Source organism: Ailuropoda melanoleuca, chromosome 8, assembly GCF_002007445.2.
Source record: "Ailuropoda melanoleuca isolate Jingjing chromosome 8, ASM200744v2, whole genome shotgun sequence".
In the NCBI taxonomy this organism is placed as follows: domain Eukaryota; kingdom Metazoa; phylum Chordata; class Mammalia; order Carnivora; family Ursidae; genus Ailuropoda; species Ailuropoda melanoleuca.
In genome coordinates, this window is record NC_048225.1 from 55,753,074 (window position 1) to 55,778,247 (window position 25,174).

Consider the following 25,174-nt stretch of genomic DNA (forward strand, 5'->3'; position numbering starts at 1 on the left):
TAGTTCTACCTGCCGTATAGCCCCAATCTCCTTTGCTACTCGCAGTCTGGCTTCTGACCCTATCCCTGCGCCCTTGCACCCCCAGGCTGCTGCAGGACCTGTTTCCGAAGGCGGCGGAGCTGTACGAACGCGTGGCCTCTAACCGTGAGCACTGGACCAAGGTGTCTCACAAGTTCACCATCCGCGGCCTCCCGAGCAACAATTCGCTGGACTTCCTGGACGAGGAGTATGAGGTGCCTGAGCTGGATGGCACTGGGGCCCCCGTCAATGGCTGTTGCAGCCTTGATGCTGAATGAGCCCCTCCCCGGGACCCTTCTCTGCCCAGGCCTCTTCTTAACAGCCCTCCACTGGCCTGGCCCCAGTGCCCTGGGACCAGAGCCACAGGTCCTAGGTTCTAATCCAGGACTTACCATGCGACCCTGGGCAAGTACCGGCCTTCCCGGGCCTCAGTTTTCTTGTCTGTATAATGGAAGCAAGACTTCCAGCCTCGCCTCACCAAGACTTTGTCATTTGTCCTCGGAGAGCACAGGGGTGACTGATGAGCAGTGGGCCCTACTCTGCACCCCTGACCACATCTTGGCAAGTCCTCCTCAGCCACTCCTTCTTCTGAGGCAGTCTGGATGCTTTCCCCTGGGCCCCATTCCTGCCCGACCAGATCTGGCCCTCTTCCCTCTTCCAGGGCCCTCCTGCAAGGAGAAGGTGGGACATCTCAATGAGCAGAGAGTGGGTCTTAGAAACAGTCATTAGCTCTGCTGGATGACTAGAAATAGCCACGAGGCCGAAGGTGCCCCTTAGGGTCCCCACTATGCTTATGGTAGGCATTGGAGCCTGGGGAGCGGCAGGGACCCCACACGGAAGCTGCCAGAGGGTCGGTCCAGTGCTCTGGGCAGAGGGGGCTCAGGAAGAGCACAGGATGGGAATGGTGGGCAGGAAGGGTCCTGGGGCTGGAAGACAGGTGCCAGTTGAGTCAATGCTTCCTCCTGGCTGTGTGACCCTGGGCAAGTGACTGCCCCTATTTGGGTGAGACAGGAGAGTGAGACAATCCCTTTTCTAAGACCCCTTTTAGATCAAAGTCCCTTGGCTCTGTGGAGTCCCAGGAGAAGCCGTGGAATGTCCCCACCACCCTAGGGCAGAGAGCCAACCCTGAATCCTTCAGGGGCTCCCTGAGTGTCCCCGCTCTTAGCCCAAGTCCCTTCCCCATCCCTGCAGCCAGAGGGCTGCCTTAGCCCTAGCAGGGCTCCTATCTTCTTCAAGGCCATATCTACCCGTGCCCTGGGGCTTGGGAGACCCCCATAGGGCCGGGCCTCTTGGGTCAGCCTGGCTGCTGGCTTCTCCCTTCTCTGTGTTGTTCTGTATGTGTTGTGGGGTGGGGGGAGGGGGGCCACCTGCCTTACCTATTCTGAGTTGCCTTTAGAGAGATGCGTTTTTCTAGGATTCTGTGCAACTGTTGTATATGGTCCCGTGGGCTGACCGCTTTGTACATGAGAATAAATCTATTTCTTTCTACCAACCCTCTCCCATGGGGCTATTTCCAGATATTGTGCATGGGGTGGGGGAAACAGAATTGGGGTCAGCAAATGCTCTTCAGAACTCCTTGGCTACCGGAGCCCCCACCCCTTGTGCCTAGCTCCTCTTCTAGGAGAGTCACAGACTTGTCAGGGTACCCCTGGATCAGCCCCCCACCAGACTGTAGGGGCTTAGAGGTGGATGGTAGATGAGGAGGCCTGGGCATGGAGCAGTGAGAGGACATGTTGGCTGGCAGAGATTGTGGACTGGAAAGAAAGAATTGAGGAACTGAAGCAATCAAGGAGACTGCCTGGACGAGGCAGCCTAGAGCTCCTCCTAAACCCTCTGTCTGTTGGCCTACTGGTCATGCGTGCCCATACAGCCAGAGCCTAGGCCTCTGAACCCCTCCTGGCCTACCCTATCTGTGTCCCCATAAGTCCTGCCAAAGGAGTATCCCTGAGTCTGACTCTATACCGGGTGCAGCCCAAGTTGTGTCTGTGGACTTAGTTCCCTGCTTATCTGGTTGTGGGAGGGTTTGCCTCTGCACACCAGAGAGAGGCAGACCCCAGACTGGACCATCACGAGGCCCTGACAGGTAAAATCTCTAGACCCTGCCCCTCTCTTGCCTACACTCTCTCTCCCCCCATTTCCTCTCCTGTTCATCTCTTCCAGATCAGTAAAGCTTGACATGTTAAGTGCTGAATACTGGGATTTCCTTTCCTAGGAGAAGGAGGGCTGGGAGGAGACAGGGCCATCCTGTGACCACTGGCAGTGCCGTGAGTGCCAGCCTTTGGGACCCCAGAGCCTATCGGTTTCCTGTGGCTTGCTACCTGCTCTTCTGGGCCAAATGGTTTCAGGGCACCTAGCCTTCCCTTAGGAGCTTGGAGTCCAGCCCCCTCCCCTGCCCAGCCCCTGCTTTGGGCTCCCCTAGTCTGTCCCTGTCCTCTCCCAGCACAGGACCCAGGCTGACCAGTGCGCCCCCAGGCAGGGGCAGGTCAGTGCCCGAGAGGGCCCCCGGCTGACAGGGGTTGGCTATTCTAACCATGTGCAGCTGACCCCAGCATCAGTGTATCAGTGTGGGTTGACACAGGTGCTTCTCTGCCTGTGATTCCCCTCCCCCCAACCTTGAATGTGTGTACATGGCCCTCTTCTACCAGCTTTTGGACAAAGGGAAAGCACAGCCTGTGTACACACTGCAGGGACCTCGCTTCCCCGCCCCCCGCCCCCGCATCTGTTGTTTGTCCCCAGCTCAACCCTCCCTTGAGAACATTTAATCCCATTTGAGGCCCATGCTGTGACACGGCCCTCCTTGCCACCCAATTGAGTGAACAACTCACAAATATTTCCTCATGCATGCAGGACCCTGTGCTGAGGCCCAGAGCTAACTGTCCTTGTCCCTGGTCTGGAAGGTCTAACAGCCTGGCCGGGGAGATGTGGTCACAGGACATGACAACTCTATGGCAGCCCTGTGGGATTCTTGGCCATGGGGCTCCAGGCAGGGTCACGCACAACCCGGAGAGGAAAGGCAGTGAGGTCTGGAAGATGAGCACGTATTGTTCTCCTGTGAGCAAAAGGGGACAGGCGCTCCTGGTAGAAGGAACTGCTCATACAAAGGCACACAGGGAATGATGAGACAGAGGGAAGATATGCCAGACCAGGGAGGGCCTTGAATGCTGGGCTGAGAAGTTCGGTTTCACTTCAGATGCAGTGGGGAGCCAGGGAAAGTTTTCAGTAGAGGAGTGACTTGGACCTGGATTTTAGAAAAATCCTGCTGGGAAGCAGAGAAAGGACTGCAGGATCGAGATGGGGCAGGGATCCTTCCAGAGCTAATGCTCCGTGACCTGGGCTGGCCGCGGGAGGGAGGGAGGAATTCAAGACATGTTGGATTGGCAGAACCTGATGACCAATCAGATGGAGGTGAGGGCAGAGGGAGGCCTGGGAGGTGGCCTGGAAGGTGGGCCCACGTGGCTGCGTGAACCACCCCAGGTGGCTGCTCAGTGCTACTTGCAGGGGCAGGGTGGCCTGTGAGGGGGTGGCCCTCTGGCAGGAGGTGAGCTCGTGGGAAGGTGGGCAGGGCAGCTGTTTGGGGTGGCGGGGGGGGGTGGCAGGATACAGGGGAAGACAAGTAGGAGTCGTCTCTGCACTGCTTTCACCGGGCGGCTCTCACCAGATCTGAGAACCGGAGGCTGGCCCCATGGCTTCTTGTAGCTGCCCAGCCCTCCCAGCTTAATAGTTTCATTTTACATAAAACCTTACTATGATTCGGTGGAGTAGATACCATTATCTCATTCTGTAGCCAAGCAGCTTGAGGCTAAGGGAGGTTAACTAACCTGCCAAGCTTGAGATGTAAGCCCGCCTGCCTGACTCCCATCCAATGGCTCTTTCTCTGCGACAGAGAGAGGAGATTCAGGAGGGCAGAGTCTCTGTCTGTCTCTGCAGGACTGTGGTGGGGGGCGGGGGTGGTGAGCAAGTGGCGTTGGAGCCCCAGAGAAGGATCTGGGATCAGTTTTGCTTCTGTATTGCAGAGGCCGAGGGGCGAAAGAGGTGGGTGGCCTGTAATGCAGCTCACGGCCACCAGGGGGCACGCAACCCTCGCTCGCCTCACCTCCTCAGGTCTAAGACAGGTGTTGGGGGGGTTGTGGGGGCTAACCTCACTCCCATCCGTTCACATATGCTTCTCTCATATACACACAGACACGTTTGCGCACCCTCTCTCTCCTACTCTCTCTCTCTCTCTCACACACACACACACACGCACACATACACAGACTCACATGCTCATTCTACTGGCAGACACACTCTTCAGGCTGACTTTACAGTCTACATGGGGTACACTGTACAGACTCCATAGGGAAAATGGGAGATGTTTTTTGGGGTTCTCTAGCCCAAACAGGACTGAGCTGCTCTCAGAACAGGACTGAGGTCCGCCAGTCTTACCCGAGTGAGACCCCATGTTTGGGGTGTGTCTGCCTGCTGAATGGCCTCCCTCTGTGGAATGATCCCTGGGGAGGCAGGACCAGCCTTGTGATCAGGCGTGGGTGGAACCCCTCCTCTGGGCATAGAATAACTAGGAGACCGCACTGTGAGGCCTGGTCCTGGGCTGATGAAGCTGGAGAGGCAGAGCAGGAGCTGGGATGTGCAGGGACCTCGGGAGGAGGCTGGGCTCAGGGGTCTTGACATTTGGATGGGAGGACTGGGACAGGAGGTGAGGGCACTGCAGGTAGGCCAGGAAAGCAGGTTGGGTCGTGGGGAGGTGTAGGGTCTGTGCCCACGGCCTCAGCCTTCCCTCACTGCTCAGCCTCCCAGGGCTGTCTCCTTGAGACGGGGTGGGTGGGGCCTGGAGGTGGGGCATGCAAGCCAGCCAAAGGTGCCATGAGGTGGCCCGACAGGAGGGGCATGCCGCGGGAGGACAGCAGGGAGGTGCTATTTTCTTAGCCTCAGCTGCAGTGTCCTGGAAGGGCCCCGAGCAGGGAGGTGAAGGGGTTAGCTGAGCCCCACGGCAGCAGGGCAGCCACGCATCCAAGCTAGACTCTGGACAGTGCCTGGGAAGAGAAAAGAGAGTGGGTTGATGGGGGAGGAGGGAATGAGAGGAGAGGGGAGGAGGAGGCAGCATGGCTGGTTTGGGGAGGATCAAGAATGTCAGGGGAGGCCTCCTATCTGACCAAAATTCACACTGCTGGGTTCTGTCTCCTGAAACACAAAGCAAGAGTTGTCACCACACACCCGATCCCTCCAGGACTTTCTTTTTCTCCTGGCAGGATGAGCACTCAGATTCTCCCTCACTGGTCTCAGTTTTCCTGTCCGCAAACTGGGATGGTGAGGCCCCTCCGGAAGCCGTCAGGATACAGGAGGGTGTGCTGGGAGGGGGCCGCCCCACCCCTACAGAGCTGTGTGGGAATGAAATCTGCATATAGATGCCATGACCAGACTGTTCTCTGAGAGCTGACTAGGATAGGTCCGTACAGGACGCAGCGTAAACCATCAAGTTGGAAGATTGGCGGGACAGGTGTGAGAATGGGGGGTGTTGCCATTCCTGCCAAGATGGCTGCCTCTCTCCATTCCTCAGTCATTCCTGCAGAAACCATAGAACTGAGCAAGGAGTGTGGAATTCTGGGAACTAACAATTCTGGATGAGTGGGGGAGAGAGCAAAGTGAGAAGCTGGGGTGCAGGAAAGCACTTGCCTCACCCCATGTTGCCTTGGACAGTCAACCATTGTCTGTCCCCTCACCTCTGCACAAACTCCTGGTGCTTCTATACCCCCTTTGAGCAGTGGCTGGAGGAAAAGAACAACCTCTTAATTGGGAGGCTCTCCCAAGGATGGGTGGGAATTATTGTCCCCTTTAGAGACTAGGGAAACTGAGGCCCAGAAGCTTAGCTGGCAGCAACCTTTCTCAGAGCAAAAGTTGCTTATAGAGCATCCCCAGGGTCAGATGAGGAAATCGAGCCTCAGAAAGGACAGGGAGCTCTAAGATCATACAAGATACAGAGACAGAGCAGGCTGAGTACCAGCTCCCATTCCCTGGCCGGAGGTTCTCACCCCTGTCCCGGGGAGGGCAGTCTTTGCTTCCTTGAGCCACCAACGTCAGGCCTCACGTCGGCCCCACCCAGCAGACCCGGCCCCAGTGAGCTGGTTTGTTCCTCCCACATCCCAGCACCCCTACCTCTGCCTAGTGCTGGGGTGAGGGAAGGGGGAGGCCGGTTAGAGCAGTAGGTGCCCTCTTCTCTCTGAACATCTGCCTCTGAACATCCCTGCGGCTCTCAGCTTAGACCGTCCAGGTAGCGTGAGCCCGTCCAGGGGCACGTGCTTGCTCTCCTCCTGTAGACTGGGCGCCCCTCAAGGGCAGGAAGAGATCTGCCTCGGCTCTGGTTTCCCACATCCCTACTCAGAGTTTGGGGCACAGTAGCTGCTCAAAAGAGACATGTGGATTGATGGAAAGCGACAGTCAGGACTCCGTGCATGCGTTGATCACAACTCAGAACACGGACACTTTGTCCATTTTGTTGTGGTTAGCTCAAGGAGGCGGGTAAATCTGGTCTTTATTACTCTGCTTGGATGGGAGTATGAGTCTATTTTACTAACTTTTATTGAAGAACAGTACTCCATGAATGAATGTTGACAGCCATTTGGATATTAATATTTTGGCTATTAGGAACGGTGTTCCCAGGGATGTTCTTATGTGTGTGTATACACTTTGAGTACTCCATTGTATGAATATATATATTTATTTATTTCTGCTGTTCATGTATATCTTCAAACATCTATCCGGAGCCATTGCTTTCCACCTGAAAGTACCCTTTTAGCGTCTCCTTCGTGCAGGTCAGGAAACACTGCTGCTGCTGAATCCTTCTGGTTTGGACTAGTTTGAAAATGTCTGTTTCTCCTTCATTCTTGTAGGATGTTTCTGCAGCTGTTGAAGTCTAGGTTGGGAAGTCTTTTCTCTGAGCACTTTGGAGAGCACATTCGATTCTCTTTTGACTGCCATTGGTTCTGATGAGAAGTCAGCCATCAGTCTTGTTCTTATTCCTTTGAAAGGACCGGAATGCATCTCTTTCTCTGGCTGCTAAGATTTTCTCTTTGCTTTTGGTTTTCAGCAGTTTTATCACAATGTGCTTATGTATGGTTTTCTCTGTAATTCTCCTGTTTGTGATTCATAATGCATCTTGAATCCGTGCTGATTTTCCCTCCCCTCAATCCAGTCTTCATCAGCTATGGATAAGTACATTTCCCGTAATTCCCAAAGCATACTAAGAAAGCATTCTACAAAATTTTGCTGAAATCCTGTGATAACAAATGAAAAATAGTGATGCAGATATGGGGGAAATTATTTTATGTTAACCTCTAGATTCTTATCCTTGGGGTTCACACTCACACCCCCCTCAGGAGAGGAGGAGGGTCACCGGTGGTGGTCTCTGTCCTTAGCTCCTGATCCATAACCAAGGATCTGTCCCTGACCAGGTATCCCCACCTAGAAGCAAGGCTTTCTACCCTCTGCCTAGTGGCTGGTGAGAAGGAAAAACTAATTTGTCTCTGTCTCTCTTGGCTTGAGTTTGCCTTTCGTCAACACTTACATTGTAATTAATGCAGGACACTTCTGTATTTCACTGTTTAGAACTGCTCCTTATCAAAATAGGATTTTGGAGTTCCCTACGTGACAGTAAGTAGGTCCCTGAGTGTTGAGTTCTAGCTCAGTGAAATAAAGGGTAGACAGCAGGCAGCCAGGGTTCCCCTTCCTTGGTGGATTTCTCACTCTTTGCTTTGACCATTAGGCTTCGAGTGCACCTGTATGACGAGTTAGGAAGACATCAGGCTGCTACCTTCATACTGTGCCTCTATCTCCGCCAGCTCATTTGCTGTTTCAGAGGTGAACTCAGCGGTGAATCAAAGTGGAAGCATCATTGTACCTGGTCCAGGTCACTATCCTCACAAATCTTTGCACCCAGGCAAAACCCCTGTGACATGGCCCAGCCCACTCGTCCATGTATCTCTCCTGAATCCCAGATGCAAGCATCCATTTGCCTGATCCCTTCTAGACTGCTTCCTGTGGTATAGAGGCTGGAAAACATTTCCCACATTCCACTCCAGCTTGGGTTTCACATGCGACCTGGGTTCTATCAGGAAGGTGTCCGATGGGGCGCCTGGGTGGCACAGCGGTTAAGCGTCTGCCTTTGGCTCAGGGCGTGATCCCGGCGTTCTGGGATCGAGCCCCACATCAGGCTCTTCCGCCATGAGCCTGCTTCTTCCTCTCCCACTCCCCCTGCTTGTGTTCCCTCTCTCGCTGGCTGTCTCTTATCTCTGTCGAATAAATAAATAAAATCTTTAAAAAAAAAAAAAAAAGGAAGGTGTCCGAAGGGCTCTGAGGAGTGCTGTTCTGGCGGGCTGTGCTGTCAAGAGGTGAGACATAGAGAGCCAGACAAGGGAAAGGCCATGCCATCTGCCTCACTCCCACAGAGGCCTCCATTCCACCAGCAAGTCCCCCACATGGTGGCCAGAGGCCATTGGCCATATTGTTCTTCTGCTCTAAGCCTCCGGTGGTGGCCGCCTGAAATACAACCCACCCTCTGAGCTTGGCCTTGACCTCCGGCATTTCCCCCAAATGCCCCAGATGCTGTTTGGCCCACAGCCAAATCTCAACTGATAGAGTCCTCTTAAAGCACTGATCCCATTGTTGTAATTGCCTGTCTCCCCCAATAAAACATGAGCTCCTTGAAGGGGAGATTCAGTCTGGCTTATTTCTATATCCTTAATACCCAGCACAGAGCCTAGGGCAGAGTAGGCACTCAGCAAAAATGTACTGACTGTTTAAATGAAATGCGAGTCATCGTAAATCCAGTCTGAGTGACTGCATCCATCGAGGGATCTGGGGTTGGCCTGCATATCTTGAGGAGTATCTCGGCCGTGATCGTGGATGTGGAAGGGTTATCTCATTCAACTGAGGAAAATCGTTTGCTCAGTAAAACCATGCTTGCATGACGAACAGTCAGGCTTCCCATTGGAGGAAATCATATTCACAGTGGAGTCACGCTTGCATGACCAGCGGTGAATATCATTCGAAACAAACTGGCTTCCAGAACACTGGCAGGCTCCAGGATGCCAAGTGATATTCACCATGTGTGGGGCATGTAAAAGGATGGAGAAAAATCATTGAATTCATACTATATCATCATCAAATAAATTTTAAAATTTCACCAGTGGAAAATTCTTCCCTAAAGAAATGTCACCCCAAACTTCTCCTAAGCATCTGTTTTCATCTCTTAATGTGTTCTGTGACTCCTTATTCCTGGGTTCTCCTAATGACCAAACGCAGGCTCCCAATTTTGTGTTCTCTCTTATTCTCTTGGCAATTTTTTCATGACACTCTTCTAAGTTTCTAGATGGGTTTACATGGATCTTCTCTGTGGCTGACGGATATCCCGCCAAGGGAAGTGTTTGGGCAGTAAGAGCACAGAGGTTAAGGGCGTGGCATCTGCCATCAGGCACACCTGGATCAAATCCCTGTCCTACCATTCCTTGCTGTGTGACTTTGTGTAAGGACTTACCTTCCCCGAGTCTCAGTGTCCTCCTCTATAGTGGGGATAATAATAAGCCTTCTCAAGGCCGTAGTGAGGATTAAATGAGAAAAGGCGTGAAAGCCTTTGGCCCCAGTAAAACTGCCAGCAATGTGAATTGCAGGATTTCATTGGGGTGCGTTTCTGGGAACCAGGAGCATAACTTCATCTTTGGCAAAGGTCGAGGGGTGGGAGGAGAGCTCCCGGGAAGAGGGCTTTGGCCTCAGAGACAGAAAGGGCGGGTTCAAAAGAGCTGGGAAGAAGTTATCCTGGGGCATTCTGGGTTAGTGTATTGAAGGTGTCCCCCCCCCCAAAAAAAGGTATGTTCAAGTACTGATTCCTGATACGTGAATGTGACCTTCTCTGGAAATAGGGTCTTTGCAGATGTGATTCAGTTGAGGTCATTACAAGAAGGAAATGTGGACACGGAGACCCACAGAGAGAAGGTCATTTGAAGATGGAGGCTGAGATGGGATGATGCCACCACAAGTCAAGCAACACCGAGGAGTGCGGCCACCACCGACGCTGGCAGACGGTCAAGGAAAGCCCCTCCTCTAGGTCCTTCAGCGACAGCACGGCCTGCCAGCGCTGATGGAGGATGTCTAGCCTCCAGAACTATGAGACCACCCAGTTTGTGGGGCTTTGTTCCGTCAGCCCAGGGAGACAGCACAGGGGGTGTGGCCGGGAAAGGGTGCCTCAGGGCACAGGGACAGATGGCCTGGAGGGGGGAGGGAACACAGCTGACCACGTCCTGGCTTTGGTGTCTTGAGTCCAGTCGGCAGGACAGCCCAATCTCTGAAGACCTTCTGGAAGGTACACCCAAGCTCCTGGCTTCCTTGCCCCGAGATGGAACAACTCCTCAATGCAATCATTGATTGAGGCTCTGTATTTCCTTCTCCCACCAGACTGAGACTAGGGTGTGCTGAGACCATACCCATCCTCAGCTCGTTCCCCTTTCCTGTCCTGCTTGCCTCGCTCCCTTACAGGTTGTTTCCGACAAGCACTCCCATCTCTGTCAACCGTGTGCTCACCGTCCCCCAGAGTGTTCATGACGAACTTGCCCAGCCCAGCCTTGTGCTAGCTGCTGGGGGTGGTGTGTGTGTGTGTGTGTGTGAGACACAGAAACACTAAGGCAGAGCCCTGCCTGGAGAGAGCTCAGAGTAACCTGGGTGAAACACTAACTGATTCATCAACTAGGTCATAGTGAAACACACGTTTGTTGAAAACATGCTATGTGCTGTCCCTGGTTGGACATCGCAAAGGCTACAGAGGTCAACAAAACCAGACACCAGGGGCGTCTGGGTCCGACTCTTCAGACTCATGAGACTGAGCCTCGTATGGGGCTCTGCCCTCAGCACACAGTCGGCTTGGATTCTCCCTCTCCCTCCGCCCCTCCCTGCGCTCGTGCTCACTTGCTCTCTAAACAAACAAACAGGGGCGCCTGGGTGGCTCAGTCGTTAAGCGTCTGCCTTCGGCTCAGGGGTTCTGGGATTGAGCCCCACATCAGGCTCCTCTGCTATGAGCCTGCTTCTTCCTCTCCCACTCCCCCTGCTTGTGTTCCCTCTCTCGCTGGCTGTCTCTATCTCTGTCAAATGAATAAATAAAATCTTTTTAAAAAATAGACAAATAAATAAAATATTTTTTAAAAAATGCAGACACCAAACTCATAGGCTAATTGAGGGATAGACATGAATCAAAAGACTCACAGGCAGGGGAGCCTGGCTGGCTTAGTCAGCAGGGCATGCAACTCTTGACTTGGGGTCATGAGTTAAAGCCCCTTATAGGGATTAATTAAAAAGAAAAAAAAAAACCAGACTCACAAGCAAATGTAAAATGGCAATTGTGCCAACGGGGCCATCAAGGGAAAGTAGTTGCTGTAAGAGCCTCTGACAGGTGGATTTGACCCGGTCATGGTGGTCAGTGGGTCTTAGCAGGAAGAGAGCACCCAGGCTAAGGCCTGAGGTAATTAAGAGCAGAGAGAACGGCGTGTACAAAGATCCCAAGGCAGCAGGCAGCACAAGGAGGGGGGTCTCAAGGAAGGTCAGTGGAGGGGGATGGTTGGGAAACTATGCTCTATGAAAGGGAGTGTGGAGGATGAGGCCAGAGAGCCAGGCGGTGTTAGGGCGTTTGAGATTTATCCCCAAAGGAATGAATATCAAGGGTGCGCAGTAGGCAGGGGACCTGGTCAGAAACAGGCGCGTCCTCTGGCTGCAGCACAGACTGGGGGAGGGCTGGGTACCTGGGCTGGTAGGGAGCTCCCGCAGTTCAAGTGAGCACGCCATAGTAACATGGGCCGAGGTCACGGAGGATGGAGTGGGGTGCACGCATTGGAGAGACAGCCTTGGCACTGGGTTGGAGGCGATGTCTGAGGGGGAGGAAGGAGGTTGGTGATAGCTCTTAGTTTCCTGGTTTGTGCAACTAGATGGATGCGGTGCCATTTGCTGGGAGAAGGCGCCCTGGCAGAGGACCAGATTTGGAGGAGAAAACCCTAAATTCAGGAAAAGTTCTTTGTAAACCCTATCTATGGTTACAGGAATATCAGCTGTTACCACCCACTCATTAAAAAAAATATTGAATCAATGCTTGCTATATACTGAGCCCTGTGCCAAGTGCTGGAGATGAAAGGCAAGGAAATTAGCATTTGAGGCACAACTCTGCAAGGCAGTGGGCTAGCGAGACTGAGATGGGCATCGTGGTGTGCGACAGACTCGGGTTTGACACCTGGCTCTACAGTTCCCAGCTGTATGACCTTGGGCAAATCGCTTCACCTCTGGGTGTCTCAGGAACAACTGTAACATGGGATTTACGTCCCTGTCCCCTAGAACGTTGTGTGGCTCTAGTGACCACACGACCCAGTGCCTTTAGCACAGAGCTTTGCACACAGCAAGTGCTTAATATAAAGATGCCTGGTAAGGCCTGGTCGTATGTCATTTTATCTAATCTCTACCACAACCTCTTGAGGAGAGAATGCTCATTGCATCTCATTTTACAGATAAGGCAGCCCTGCGGATTGCTCGCCGATGGCTTTCCTGTCTTCCTCACTGCGAGAAAGCAGGATTTGTTTGGGTGTTCATCATTCCATATTCAGGAAAGCTGGCCCCCTGTCTTGCCTCAGGACATAAATCCTGATTAGTCTAAGCTAATCATGGTAATTCCATTCCCCTGACCAACGATTGATTTAGGCTGTCATGTGGTCCATTCCTACCCAGTTATGAACTTCCAAGTTGCCCAGGAATGTCCCCGGTTTAGTTCTAGCAGTGCTGAGTCCCTGGAAATCCGCCAGTCCCAGCGCGGACTAGGATGGTTGGTCACCCTGCTGGTCACTGAGACCCGAGGAGACGACTTCTCCAGGGATGCGGGGTGTCTGGAAAACTTTTTCCTAAGAATAAATGGCGAACACGTACATGGGAGGACATGCCCTTCTCTGCTGGAAGGCTTTGTTCTCTGCGCTATGCTTGGAGCTGCTGTAGCCGTCCTGTGACCACGAGAGGAGATAAGCGGACGTCCTGAAGAGGACAGGATCAAGAAGTGGAAAACACCTGGGTCCTGGAGGACACTACTGTGCTGCAAGTGCTCAGCTCAGGGGTTCTTGCTATGACAGTAACAAACTCCGGTACCCACTAATATCTGCCACCTGCAGCCAAAAGCATCCTGATGCAAAATGGCACCCAGCTGGAAAGGGGCAGAGCTGGGACTAAGCCCACCCCCCTTGTGGTGTTGATATCTTAATACTAAACTCTAGGACAGAGATAGGTGTGAGCTCTGCGAACAACTCTATTTGCCTAGGACAGTGTTTCTCCAAGTATGTTTCTTCCACGGTGTGCTCTCTGCATAAGGATTCCATCTTCAGAGGGGTCTGGGGGACATGACACCCTTACCACCACATATTAATTTTGGGGAGTCCTGCAGGAAGGAAATCTGTTTATCTTGGATTCACTCGGTGTTTCTCAAAATCGTTTCAATGTGGAGTTTTAAATTTCTTTTTGTTTTTGTGAAGCCCCATGGGTGTCTCCCAGGTGTTCCACAGAACACAGGGAAATGGTGAGGTAACAGCCGCAGAGGCTGTCTGGAGCCTGAGACCGTGGCGTGGCACTCTGGTTAGGAGACCGCATGCCTGGGTTTGCTCGTGGTCGGATGTGATTACTGAGTGCCCCCTTCCCCTCTTCAGAGTATCCTAGTTTGGGATGATCAACTGTGTCATCACTCAGCTCTGGGCAAGGAGGAGGGCTTCCTGGAAGACGGGTAAGTGAGGGGCTCTTCAGGAAGAGGGAGCCGTGTCTCCCCTGCCCTCCAGCAGAAAGGTGTGGCCAGAGAGAGCCGGCTGGGGCTGGAGCGAGGGTTCCGTTTGGCAGGAAGACTGAGGGGTATGCAGTTCAGCTGTGGTGTGTGCTGTACATGTGACTCAGAAAGAGAGATGGGGGCGGCAGTACGGGGCCCTTAGCCTGGGCGGGCAGAGAGGAACGACAGGCTCACAGGCTGCAGCAACACAGGGGTGGCCTGGGCCCGGAGGCCGCACACAGCATCCACAGCGGGCGTCCCCTTGGGCCAGTTCTTCCACCTACTCCAGCAAGCAGGGCTCTCTAACGAGAGGCTCGGGCAACGGGAACCTGACGCTGGATGTATAACCCATCTGGGAAGGCGGAGGCCTAAAGGAAGGTAAGGAAGCACGTTACGAATCCCAAGTTTTTCTTTTGATTGCTGTCTGTGTCCCTCATTGGACCTGAAGCTCTTTGAGGTCAGGTACTGTGTGTGTTCTGCCCACGGTGGTATCCAGAGCGCCTGCAGCAGTTCAATAAAGGCTCAATAAAAACATGTTGAATAAATGCATGAGAGGGAGAAAAACATCTTTCTAAACCAGAAGGGCATTAAGACTTAATAAGCCTCTACTGTGCGCTGGGGGCTTGCCAGCAGGCATCTCCTGGAGCTCACCTCCGAGGCTGAGATCACGGAGGGGCTAATGACAAGCCAACAAATCCCATTCCTCGGCCGAGGCCCGTTCAAGCCCCTGCACCTGCAGGAAGCCTTCCCGGTCTGAGCCACTCCCCTCCACAGAGCTTCCTCTCCTCTGAGCTTGATAAAATCCAGCTCTTCGCTGCATGCCGCTCAGCGTGCTGTTTCATCAGACCTCCTCCCACCTGACTGTAAACTCCTCAAGAACAGAGGCTACATCTCTGTTTCCAAGTCTCCCCCACAGCACCAAGAGCTGCAAAGAACAGAAAACAAAAAGCAACTCCATGTGTTCGTTAATTGATGGGTTTACTTTTAACACGGGTTCCAGCATGACCTTGACACGGAGCGCTCTTCTGGCGGCGATTCCTGCCGCTCTGTGTACTCTGTCTCAGGAACGCTTTCCACTCTGCCGTAGAACACCTGACAAGCAGTGTCTCAAACAATCAGGTCACTTAATTATCTCACCCAGGGGAGGGCTGGAGGCAGGCTGGGCAGTGCTTCCAAGATGTCAGCAGAGGCTCAGACTTTCTGCTCCGCCACCTTGAGTGTGCGGGCTCGTTGCCTTACGGTGCCAGATGAAGTTTTAAGCTCACATCTATATTCCAGGCAGGAAGATGGGAGAAAGGGAGGAGGCTAGCCCAAGTGTCCTTTTTTTTTTTTAAAGATTTTTTATTTATTTATTTGACAGAGATAGACAGCCAGCGAGAGAGGGAACACAAGCAGGGGGAGTGGGAGAGGAAGAAGCAGTCTCCCAGCGGAGCCCGATGTGGGGCTCGATCCCGGGATCACGCCCTGAGCCGAAGGCAGACGCCTAACGACTGCGCTACCCAGGCGCCCCCAAGTGTCCTTTTGATCAGAAAAGCAAAAGCTTTCCCAGAGGCCTCTAGCAGATTTCTGTTTCATTTTATTGGCCCCACTAAATAAAAGAGCCTGAGAAAACAGCTAGGTTTCCCAGACTCTACACTTAAGGGGACAAAGGAAAAGGGATTTGAGAATGGGTGTTGCACGAGCCCACCAACAGTTATTGCTGTATACGTGATGGAGGGAAGAGAGAAAAAAGGAATCAGACTTGGCATTTACTCAGACCGGCCATTCTGAAATCTCCCCAGCCCAAGCAGGACCCTGTTTAGATTTATTTGTTCCCAGGAGACACTCTACATTCTTGGTTATACATAAACATGGATGCCTCCAGACATAAGAGGCAGAGTCCCCGCCTTCCAGAGCCGCACAGTCAGGTGGAGAGGCTGGGCTGGGCTGGCAGAGACAGAGCCGTCATCTCAGTACTGTGGGCTATGGCCCCTGCATAGAAAGATAGGAGAGGAGGAGCATCTAACTCTCGTTGGGGACTGTCAGGGAAGGCTGCCCAGAGGTAGTCACACATGGGGTTGCAATGGCGGCCAAGGACAGGAAGAAGGGGCTGGGAGGGTGTTCCAGATGGCGGAAAGCGCAGGGGCAGGGGGACAGTGGTGGGAAGAGAGCACAGTGCAGCTGACGAGCCTCACAGAGTTCTGTTTTGCTGGTGTGTAGGATGCCTGATGGAGAGAGATGAGGCTGGAAGGGCCAGATCATGAAAAAGGCATGATGTCTGCTGCTGGAGTCTCAGGGCTCCAGCTTGGGTGCCTCGATAGGTGGTGGTGTCATTTTCTGAGACAGGAATCACTGACCTCAGTTTGGTAATGTTGACTTTGGGGACTTCAAGCTGTTCCTACACTCCATGAATTTCCAAGACAGTCTCATCTGCTTTAGTTACCATCGTATGACTTCTAAATTTATAGGCCCTATTCAGATCTCTCTTCTATATTCCCAGCCTGCCTATCCAATGGAGCTTCGGCTACATGACAACCATGCCCAAAATTTAGTAGCTTAAAACTAGAACCATTATTAGTCCCTGAAATCTGTAGGTCGGCAATTTGTTTAAGCTCAGGTATTGTCCCCCTTAAAGACTGAAAAGATAGAGGGCGGTGGTTCCCATTATATTCCCCCCTTTAATCTACCTGTATTAGTGTCTGCAAAAACCATTTGGCTTATGTTAGATCATGTGATAACCACAAATGATAGCCTCAAATGCAGCTCTTATGCTGGATGGAGTATCTTTATTGGAAGAGATCAGCACAGTCTCTGGCACTTGCCGCTAACTCTGTCAGTGTGTTCTTTCCAATCCCCATTAGTAAAGAGAACCAAAAGCAGTTCACAATGAGCAGTAGTACCCATTTATAGTCTCACCCCAAGACTATAACTCTCCTCCTCTCCGTCACAAAGACCTTGGTCACCTTGGTCACTCTGGTCCGCCATATTGGTGAGGTCATGCTCATTGGACCTGGTAAACAGGAATATGGTGTCACTCTGAATGTCTGAATAAGAAACATATATGCCGGGGCACCTGGGTGGCTCAGTCGTTAAGCATCTGCCTTCAACTCAGGGTGTGATCCCGGGGTTCTGGGATCGAGCCCCGCATCAGTCTCCTCCGCTGGGAGCTTGCTTCTTCCTCTCCCACTTCCCCTGCTTGTGTTCCCTCTCTCGCTGGCTGTCTCTCTCTCTGTCAAATAAATAAATAGAATCTTAAAAAAAAAAAACGTGCCAAGGGATGTGAGAAAAAGCCTGCAAAGATTCATTAGCCTGCTACATAGGTGAAGGTTTTTAGGGGAACTAGGTCTGAGACATGCTGGGAGGCAAAGAACAAATTATTGCACCTTATACTCCTTATTGCTGAGCAAGATGCACATGTTTGATGGGCCCTTTGGAATTTGGAGGCAGTATATGCCACGTTGAGAATAGCACCCCAATCCATTTATCAGGTGGTCAGAAGTCTAACAATTTCAAGTGAGGCGCCAAGGAAAAGAGGGCTCTGCATTAGGACAAGGCTGCAGTACCAACAGCTCTGGCCCTTGGCAATAGCATTAGAGCTGTCCATAGAAACAGGATGCTGGATGGAGTCTCTGGAGAGCCCCATAGGAGATGCATGGCACAGCCCCTCTAGCTAGGCCATGCCTTCTGCATCTGTGATTAGAAGAGAGGAGCTATCCTGAACTGGTATTAGATCCAAAGAGTCACAGAGCAGGCAGGCACAGCAGCAATCCACTGTAGGATGGCAATGGTACACTCAGGCCTGAGGAGGTCTATAAGACATGAATGAGTCATACGAGCAGGTGGCTCAGAGCACGTGTCAGTATTCTGTTGCAATAATGTTTCTCCTGCGCTCTGGCCTCATGGGGACTTCTCTATGACCGGACAATGGAGAAAGAAGTCAACCAGGCCTGGCCCACATATGGGGACGCCCGCCCATAAGTGGACATGAGCCAAAAATGGACTGTGGCCACACTGTAGACCCGGCAGGGGCATCCCTAAGAGGCAGTATAGAAGGAAAATCCTCCTAGTGGGCAGAGCTCCAAGCAGTGCTTTCAGCCATAAGCGTTATAGGGGGTAAGATTCGGCAAAAATACAGACTCACACTTCCGAGCAGTGGTGAATCACTGGCTGGCTGGCCAGGGGCCAGAAAGAAGCAACTTCAGAAGATGGGAGAGAGGCATGTGGAAGGCATCATCAGAAGACCTACGGGGGGGGAGGGATGTGAAGATGTTTGTGTCTCGCATCAACGTCCCCTAGGAAGCATCCACCTCCGAGGAACGCAACAGCCAGGTGGACAGGATGGTTCCTCTGGCACGTGTCAGCCAGCCTCTGCCTTAGCCGCCCCGGTGCTGGGACAGGGGACCCATACATGGAGGCGTCACGGGGGAAGGGATGGAGGTGTGCAGAGGCCCAGCAGCAGGGGCTCACCCTCACCAAGGCCTATCTAGCTACCGCCTCTGTTGCTTAACTGATTATCCAACTTGCCACCAATATTCTCCAGGGTGGCTGCACCCCCAGAGCCCAAGCAAGTTGGTTATACCATATCCCCTCTAACCTGGAAGGGGAAGTCATTCTTTCCTACCGGCACTTAAACTAGCTCTGGGTGTGGGTGTGCCTTCCCTGCCTATAGGGCCTCTGCCAGCACCAATTCAGAGTGACCACGTCCCTGATTTCCTGACAAAGCCCTCCGCCTTGCGCTGCCTTGGCCTAAGCACCATATTTTACGATGAAGATGTGACAGGGGGCACAGTCCCACAGGATTCACTGGTCGTCCGAGCACTGAGCCACCTGGAAGGCTGAGGTCGCTAGCCTGGGGATGCCCCCTTGCAGGATGGGTGCTGTCCTGGAGCATACGCAACCCATGTTGAACTAATGGCTGGTATGCGGTCCTCTGCCTCCAGTAGCCGGAATACAGAGGTCCAGGAACCAAAGGGTAGAAGGACGAGTGGACCCTCTTACCGTCATTTCCGGTGACCTGCTTGCAGAAGTTGGGCTTCGTGTTCTTACAACTTTAGGATTAGCTGGGAGGAAGTCCCAGTTTCCAGGGAGGGGCTCTTCCGCCAAGGGACAATGGAGAGTTCCCTTGAACTTGAAGCTACGACTGCCGCCTGGTCACTTTTGGATGCCATGCCGGTGGTTCAGAAGGCAAATGGTGGCAGGGTATAATCGCCTCTGATTTTCACAAAGAGGCAGTGTTGCTGACACCGAGTGGGGCAGAAAGGAGAATGTCTGGAGCTCAGGGGATTCCCTGGGAGGCATCTTGAGTCTGTGTTCAGCAGTAACACTGCATGGGCGACTGAGCCATCCATGGCCTAATACAGCCAAGGCCACCAAGGGCTCAGAGCCCTCACGGACAAAGGTCTAGGTCATTCCTTGGGCAAGCAGCTAGACCAGCTGAAAGGCTAGCTGAGGGCGAGGGAAATTTAGAATGAGCAGTGGCAGGGGGAAATGACAAGTATCAGTTAGATATGCAAATTCAAACTACACTGAGAGATCATTTCTCACCCAGCAGATGAATATAAATCCCAGTTGGACAACAATTTCTCTCGGAAGGCTTTGAGAGAAAGACGCACTCACACATTACTGGGGAGGGTGCAAAATGGTATGACCCCTACGCGGGGAACATGACAACATCTAGCAAAATGACATATGCGTTTACCCATTTCTAGGAAACTATCCCAAATACACACTGGCAAAAACCTGAATTGACGTTGGCACAAGACTGCTCACTGCAGTAGTATTTGTATTAGCAAAAGACCCAGAGGAATGTCATCAAGAGAGCTGCACTTCTTCTTCGTGGCAGCTGTTGGGAAGCAGTTGGAATCCAGGCAAAACATTGGGTGATTTACTTGTTCCGAACTAATGTGTACTGAGGGCCTGCTATGTGCTTGGTAGTTTACATATATCACTCTGTTTAAACTCTTCAGCACCCCGGCATACTTTCTGGAAACAAATTTGTATCTGTGATCTTTAACACAGAAATTCTAAGAATACACCCTGCAAACATAACCAAAAATGGCAACCGTTCTTTATGCACGAGGATGCTTACTGCAGTATTGTTTTTCAGAATTATTTATGTGTTTTATCAAATTTATGTAGGCATGTGATTAAAAAAAAAAAGGCAAGCAATACAGAAAAGCTTATAATGGGATCAACGGCCTCCAACTCTGCACCTTTCTGTCCCAGTCTGGTCTCTAGAGGCAACCCCTTTGAGGCATTTCTGGTTTTATATCTTTGAGGTATAGCTCCTATATCTTTAAATAATGTGTTTGTGTGACTCTGCATTTACTGAGTTTAGATATTGTGTACTGGCTTCCTGCTACAGATTAAACTAGGACTTTTTCAAGATCAAACACTACATTTTAATTCTCTTCAGACCCCCAGGACCTGGTCATGGGACTAGCAGGAAGAGAGTGTTAAGTAAATATTTGTTTAAAAAAAAAATGGAATAACCTGGGTGGTCAAAGGAGGGAAAGCATTGGAAGCAGAGAGAAAATTATTGGCAAAATGGCTTCGGCCTCATCTTCCTGACTAACAGGACCCAGATCTAATTCAGGGTGGCTATGTCCCCAGCTCAAATTGCTTACCTCCCACACTCCCTTGTAGCAAGTAGAGACCATGTGACCTGTCCCAGCCAAAGGGATGTAAGTAAAAGTTACTTACATAAGTAATTTCTGGGAGCTTCTGGGAAAGGTTTCCAAAGGAAACCTGAGGCCGTTGGCATATCCTTGGGTTCTTTTCACCGTTCCTCATTTGTGTTTACACAAATCACACCAAGGATGTGATTTCTGGAGGCTTAGCAGTCATCTTGCCACCACATTCTAAAGATGGAAGACCAAAGCAATAGAAGGAGCTCAATTTTTTGAAGACATCATTTAATTTTACAACTTCGACTGCCTATCTCTAGACTTTATGTTCCCCGAGACAAATAGTGCTTTTATTCGTTTAGGATCACATAATTAGTTTTTCTGTGGCTAGCCACTTCATGTGTTCTTAACAGAGGGACATGGAAAAAGAACAGCTAAAACCTGATGGCTGTTGATAGTACAAGGAAATGCTGATAATTTTCTGTAATAAAGAGCTTAAAAGAACTATGAAAATTTATATATATATATATATATATATATGTCATCCTTGCAAATACGACTTCCAAAAAGTTTTGCAAGACATCTGGGCTTCAGAGATTATTGCTATGTCTTGTGACAGTATGGCTTAACCTCTGAAGTCCATGATTTTGATTGGTTGTTGATGAGAAAAGCAACTTTTGTCTTTCTGAGTTGCTGCCTAGGCATTTTACAGTATGACAACCCTATTCACACCCAGAGTTTGGACATTTAGATAAGGACTTAAGTTTAGAATTCCCACCATAAGTTCCCGCTTTACTTTTCCCAGAGCACCTGCTAAAATAATCATGTAGAGTTAAGCCCACAAAAAGTGACCTCTGCCCCAGCCACCTTATAGGCAATAGGTGCTTGCTACTCTGCTCTCTATCTCCCGCTGGCTCCTGCCCTAGGACAGAGGACTGCCCTTTGTGGGGTGTATTGAAACTGCACTTTCCAGCAAAATGACCATGTGGGTTTCACTTCCCCAAAGTGGGAGCTTGGATACTGGGGGAGCTGCTTGCTGACCGTGTGGGTGCCTTGTACCATAGTCTGCATATTCTTAATTCAATACACCAGCCCCGACTTCTTAATACAGTTGTCTTGATAATGTTTTACACTGGTGATGACACTTGAATTCCCTCAGTTTTTTTGGGAGGTACAAATACCTGTGAACTTTCTCTTTTTTTGCCAAGACGGCATCATTGGCATGGCACCTTCCTCAATATACATGAGGGAAAATAAAACCAGTCTGTAGAATTACTTATCTATTTATTTAAAAGATTTCATTTATTTGAGAGAGCGTGCATGCTCGCACATGCGCACACACGAGGGGGCATGTTGGGAGGGAGAGAGATGAGCGGAGGCTGTGCTGAGCACAGAGCCCAACACAGGGCAGGATCCCACGACCCCAAGACCATGACCTGAACCGAAGCCAAGAGTCAGTTGCCCAACTGACTGAGCCACCCAGGCGCCCCCAGAATTACTTATTTAAACAAAGAATTTGAGAGGTCTTTTTTTTTTTAATCTCGTTTAAATTGATAAACTGATATGAAGCTAAGAGCAGAGGTTGGCGACGCTAGGTGGAACTCAAATATGAGCCCACCAAGGGGAAGCTAAATTAACCTTCATGTAGTGGATACTTCTTGCCCCACCTCACACCCTGTCAGTCCGTTTTTGACTCCAGCCATTGTTGCTGCAACCAGATCTGTGTAGGCGTGACCCCACAGCACTGGGCCTCAGCTGCACCGTGTTTCTCTCACTGTCTGCCCACGGCTTCTCTGAAGCCACGGTGAGAAATGCCTGTGGGAACTCACAGGCACTCATTCATGCATGTGAGCCCTGGATGTGGGACAAATGAACACCCCAAGGGCGATGCTTGTCTACTAGGGGATGAGAACCCATGGGTAAATGCTCCCTCATTCTGAGATGCACCCCATTCGGTCCTATAAGATCAAACCAATGCATCAGCTCAGCCTTGCACTGGATTTCCCTCCTTCCCTGGGGCTAGCTCCCCAGTTCCTGTAAAGACCAACTTGTTCCAGTTTGCTTGGGATTTCCCCAATTTTAGCACTGAAAGTTTCACACTTTGTGGACCCCCTGAGTCAACAGCAAACAGGGTTGACTAGTCAGACTACCGGTTCCTCACACCTGCACCGTAGCTGTAGCCTTTCCAGGTAAGTCCTTGTCTCTGGCTCTATTTACAGAGGGAACCCAGGCAATGACAATCCATTTGGGTCTTGTTGGGGTACCTGCCTGTCTCTGAGATCCGTTTCTTACAAGGACATCAGGTTGCGACTGGCTAAGAACATCTACAGAGCATTGGGAAGTGAAAAACTGCGGTTTCTCTTCCCTGTTGTTGTGGATTATTGTCTTGTGCCTTTTGCCAGATGTTCATGGGTATGAATCCAGACAATACAGGTAGAGTCTTACTTATGAGCCTGCCTGCCACAGAGCAGGTGGAAGAGCCCTTGTGCTTCTGTCTCCTGGAATGAATGTTTCTAGTTTCTGGGTTAGAATTTTATCTGATTCGAAGCTGGAGTGTTTTCTTTCTGTTCAAATTATGGCCTAGCTAAGTGAATTTTCCCTAGAGGCTCCATCCAAGCTGCAAAACTCTGGCCCGGAGAGGGTTGTTTTCCCCCAGAAACAGGGAACTACCGCCCCCTAGAGGATAAATATGTGTATGATGGCTCAGAGCACCTGTTTTAAGGAATGTATGCATGGTTTCTTCTCCTTAGAGAAAAAAATGCTACTGCTTAATCTTTAGGTTGCCTAATAATTTTTTAAAAGATTTATTTATTTATTTATTTATTTATTTATTTATTTGAGGTGGGAGGGGGAGAGAGAGAGTCTCTAGTGGGGCTCAGTCCCACCACCGGGAGATCAGGACCCCAGATCACCACAACAGCAGAAACCAAGAGTCTGACACTCAACTGGCTGAGCCACCCAAGTGCCCCTAGATTGCCTAATAATTTGAAAATTTCTTCAGTTGTTTGAGTGAGATTTTCTACCCCATGGTAAAGCCCAGCTGAATTGCCTTTGAATTGGTATGAAGTAAAGGATCACGAGTGGGGAATCCAAGGGATTGGAACCCCAATAGATATTTCAGTTTGCTTGTTTCTGGAGAATTGGTCTGGACACACTACGGGTGACATGAAATGAGTTTGATATCAAAAAGTCTTTTGAATTAATTAGGCCTGCTCTGGAGAAAATATTTTGCAGAAAATACTTCCGTAATGTCTCTCAACCTCAGTGAATTTCTTGTTTGTGTCGGTTTCAAGAGATCAGTGAGCACTTATATAAATCTAAGGTAAAGGGATTCAGTGTCTCCCAGAGGGAAAAATTAAGAATCAAGCCATACCTCCAATACTGTAAATGTGCTAGCCTTTTGTGAAAAGCCCTCCAGGCTGAGAGAAAAATAAAAGAAAACCTTCCAAATCCCAGAACACCATGTTTACAAGAAGACTTGAACTGTAAATTGCACTCTGTAATTTATGTTAATACATTTAAATAGATTAAAGAAATTAGTCTTCAAAAGGATGAATCTTTTAACAGTTTTTTTACTTAGAAAAAAATGACTTCCAGTGGAAAAAAATGAAACTACTCAATTGAGTATTAAAACCTTTGGGTAAAAGGTAAATTTTACATTCTTAGAAGAATAAAACAAAATACGTGTAAATAACTGACAAAATAAACAAATACAAATTTAAGCACTATTGTTGTTTTCAAAGCTAAGCCCTTTCTTCAAAATGTTTTTGGATGGGAAACGGGAAAATCTAACTTTGGTTTAATAGCTTCATGGTCCCCGCTGAGTTACAAAATAAATATGCAGATCAGGCCCAATGATATGCAAATTCACACCAGGCCAAAAATTAGCACTCACAAAGATCGTAAGAAACCCTTCAGTACTAAGCCTTCTAATCAAGGTTCAGAGAATTCTATTACTCTATGAAATAAATATAAGGAAGCCCTTGATCCCCTTTGCCAAGTGGCCTGCGTGCAACCACGGCCCAGGTGCTTCCTCCCAAGGTCTGTGAATTATGGGACTTCCTTTCGGTGTGCTTGTGCAGGACACTACCACCCAGCTTATATTTTCCCCCAGACAAAGAAATTGAGCGTAGTCTTCATTGGATTCTCCTGTTGGGAAACCCCCAAGCTCCCTCATTTTCTCTTCAGAGTTCCCTTTTTCTAAAGTACTTTGTCCCTTGTTTAATTATCAGGAACATCTTACTTTTGGACCCTTCGGGGGTTTTACCTCTGACTTCATGTTGATGACCCACCCCTCTCCCAAGTCGAGGGAAACAACCTACAGGCCTGAGTGTTCCAGATTCACCCCGCCAGACTTGGGATGCTTTGGATGCTAAGAGACGCCTAGGTGAACGCGCCCCTCCACACCCCCTGGTGGCTGAATGTGGCCACCATTTCAGCTGATAATGGTAGACTGTTCAATCCTAGTGAGCAATCCCGGTTGCCTCTACACCCTGGAGGAGCTCGCAGGCGTCTTGGTGAGGGCTGGAGCCCTCACTCCCCTGATTCAAACGAACACTTGAGCATTTTTGAACCTGTACACAAAGGGGCTCTGTGGGTGGGAAGTTTTCTACCTTCTTCTGCACACAGACACATAAGCCAGTGTATCTCCTGAATGCTTCTCGTAGTATGACTTCCTAAGGAAATACCTGAAACAATTCGGTTTGAATTCTAAGAGAAAAATCTTGCTTTCTGCTGA

At 50.4% G+C, this 25,174-nt stretch overlaps 1 protein-coding gene across 5 annotated transcripts in view; it reads left to right on the plus strand.

Annotated features, from left to right (window-relative positions):
- The window catches only part of PDE2A (phosphodiesterase 2A), a 111,511-nt gene extending 100,505 nt beyond the window's left edge, over nt 1-11,006 (plus strand). For 2 of the 5 annotated variants that reach the window (XM_011234695.3, XM_011234694.3), the window contains one exon: nt 86-1,510. In XM_011234695.3, the coding sequence (XP_011232997.3) occupies nt 86-296 (211 nt within the window). In that variant the 3' untranslated portion in view covers nt 297-1,510. Of the gene's footprint in view, nt 1-85; nt 1,511-7,774; nt 8,189-9,926 lie in introns of those variants that run through there. The other 3 variants (XM_034666389.1, XM_034666390.1, XM_034666391.1) reach the window with 3 other exon arrangements.
- The last annotated feature ends 14,168 nt before the right edge of the window (nt 11,007-25,174 follow it).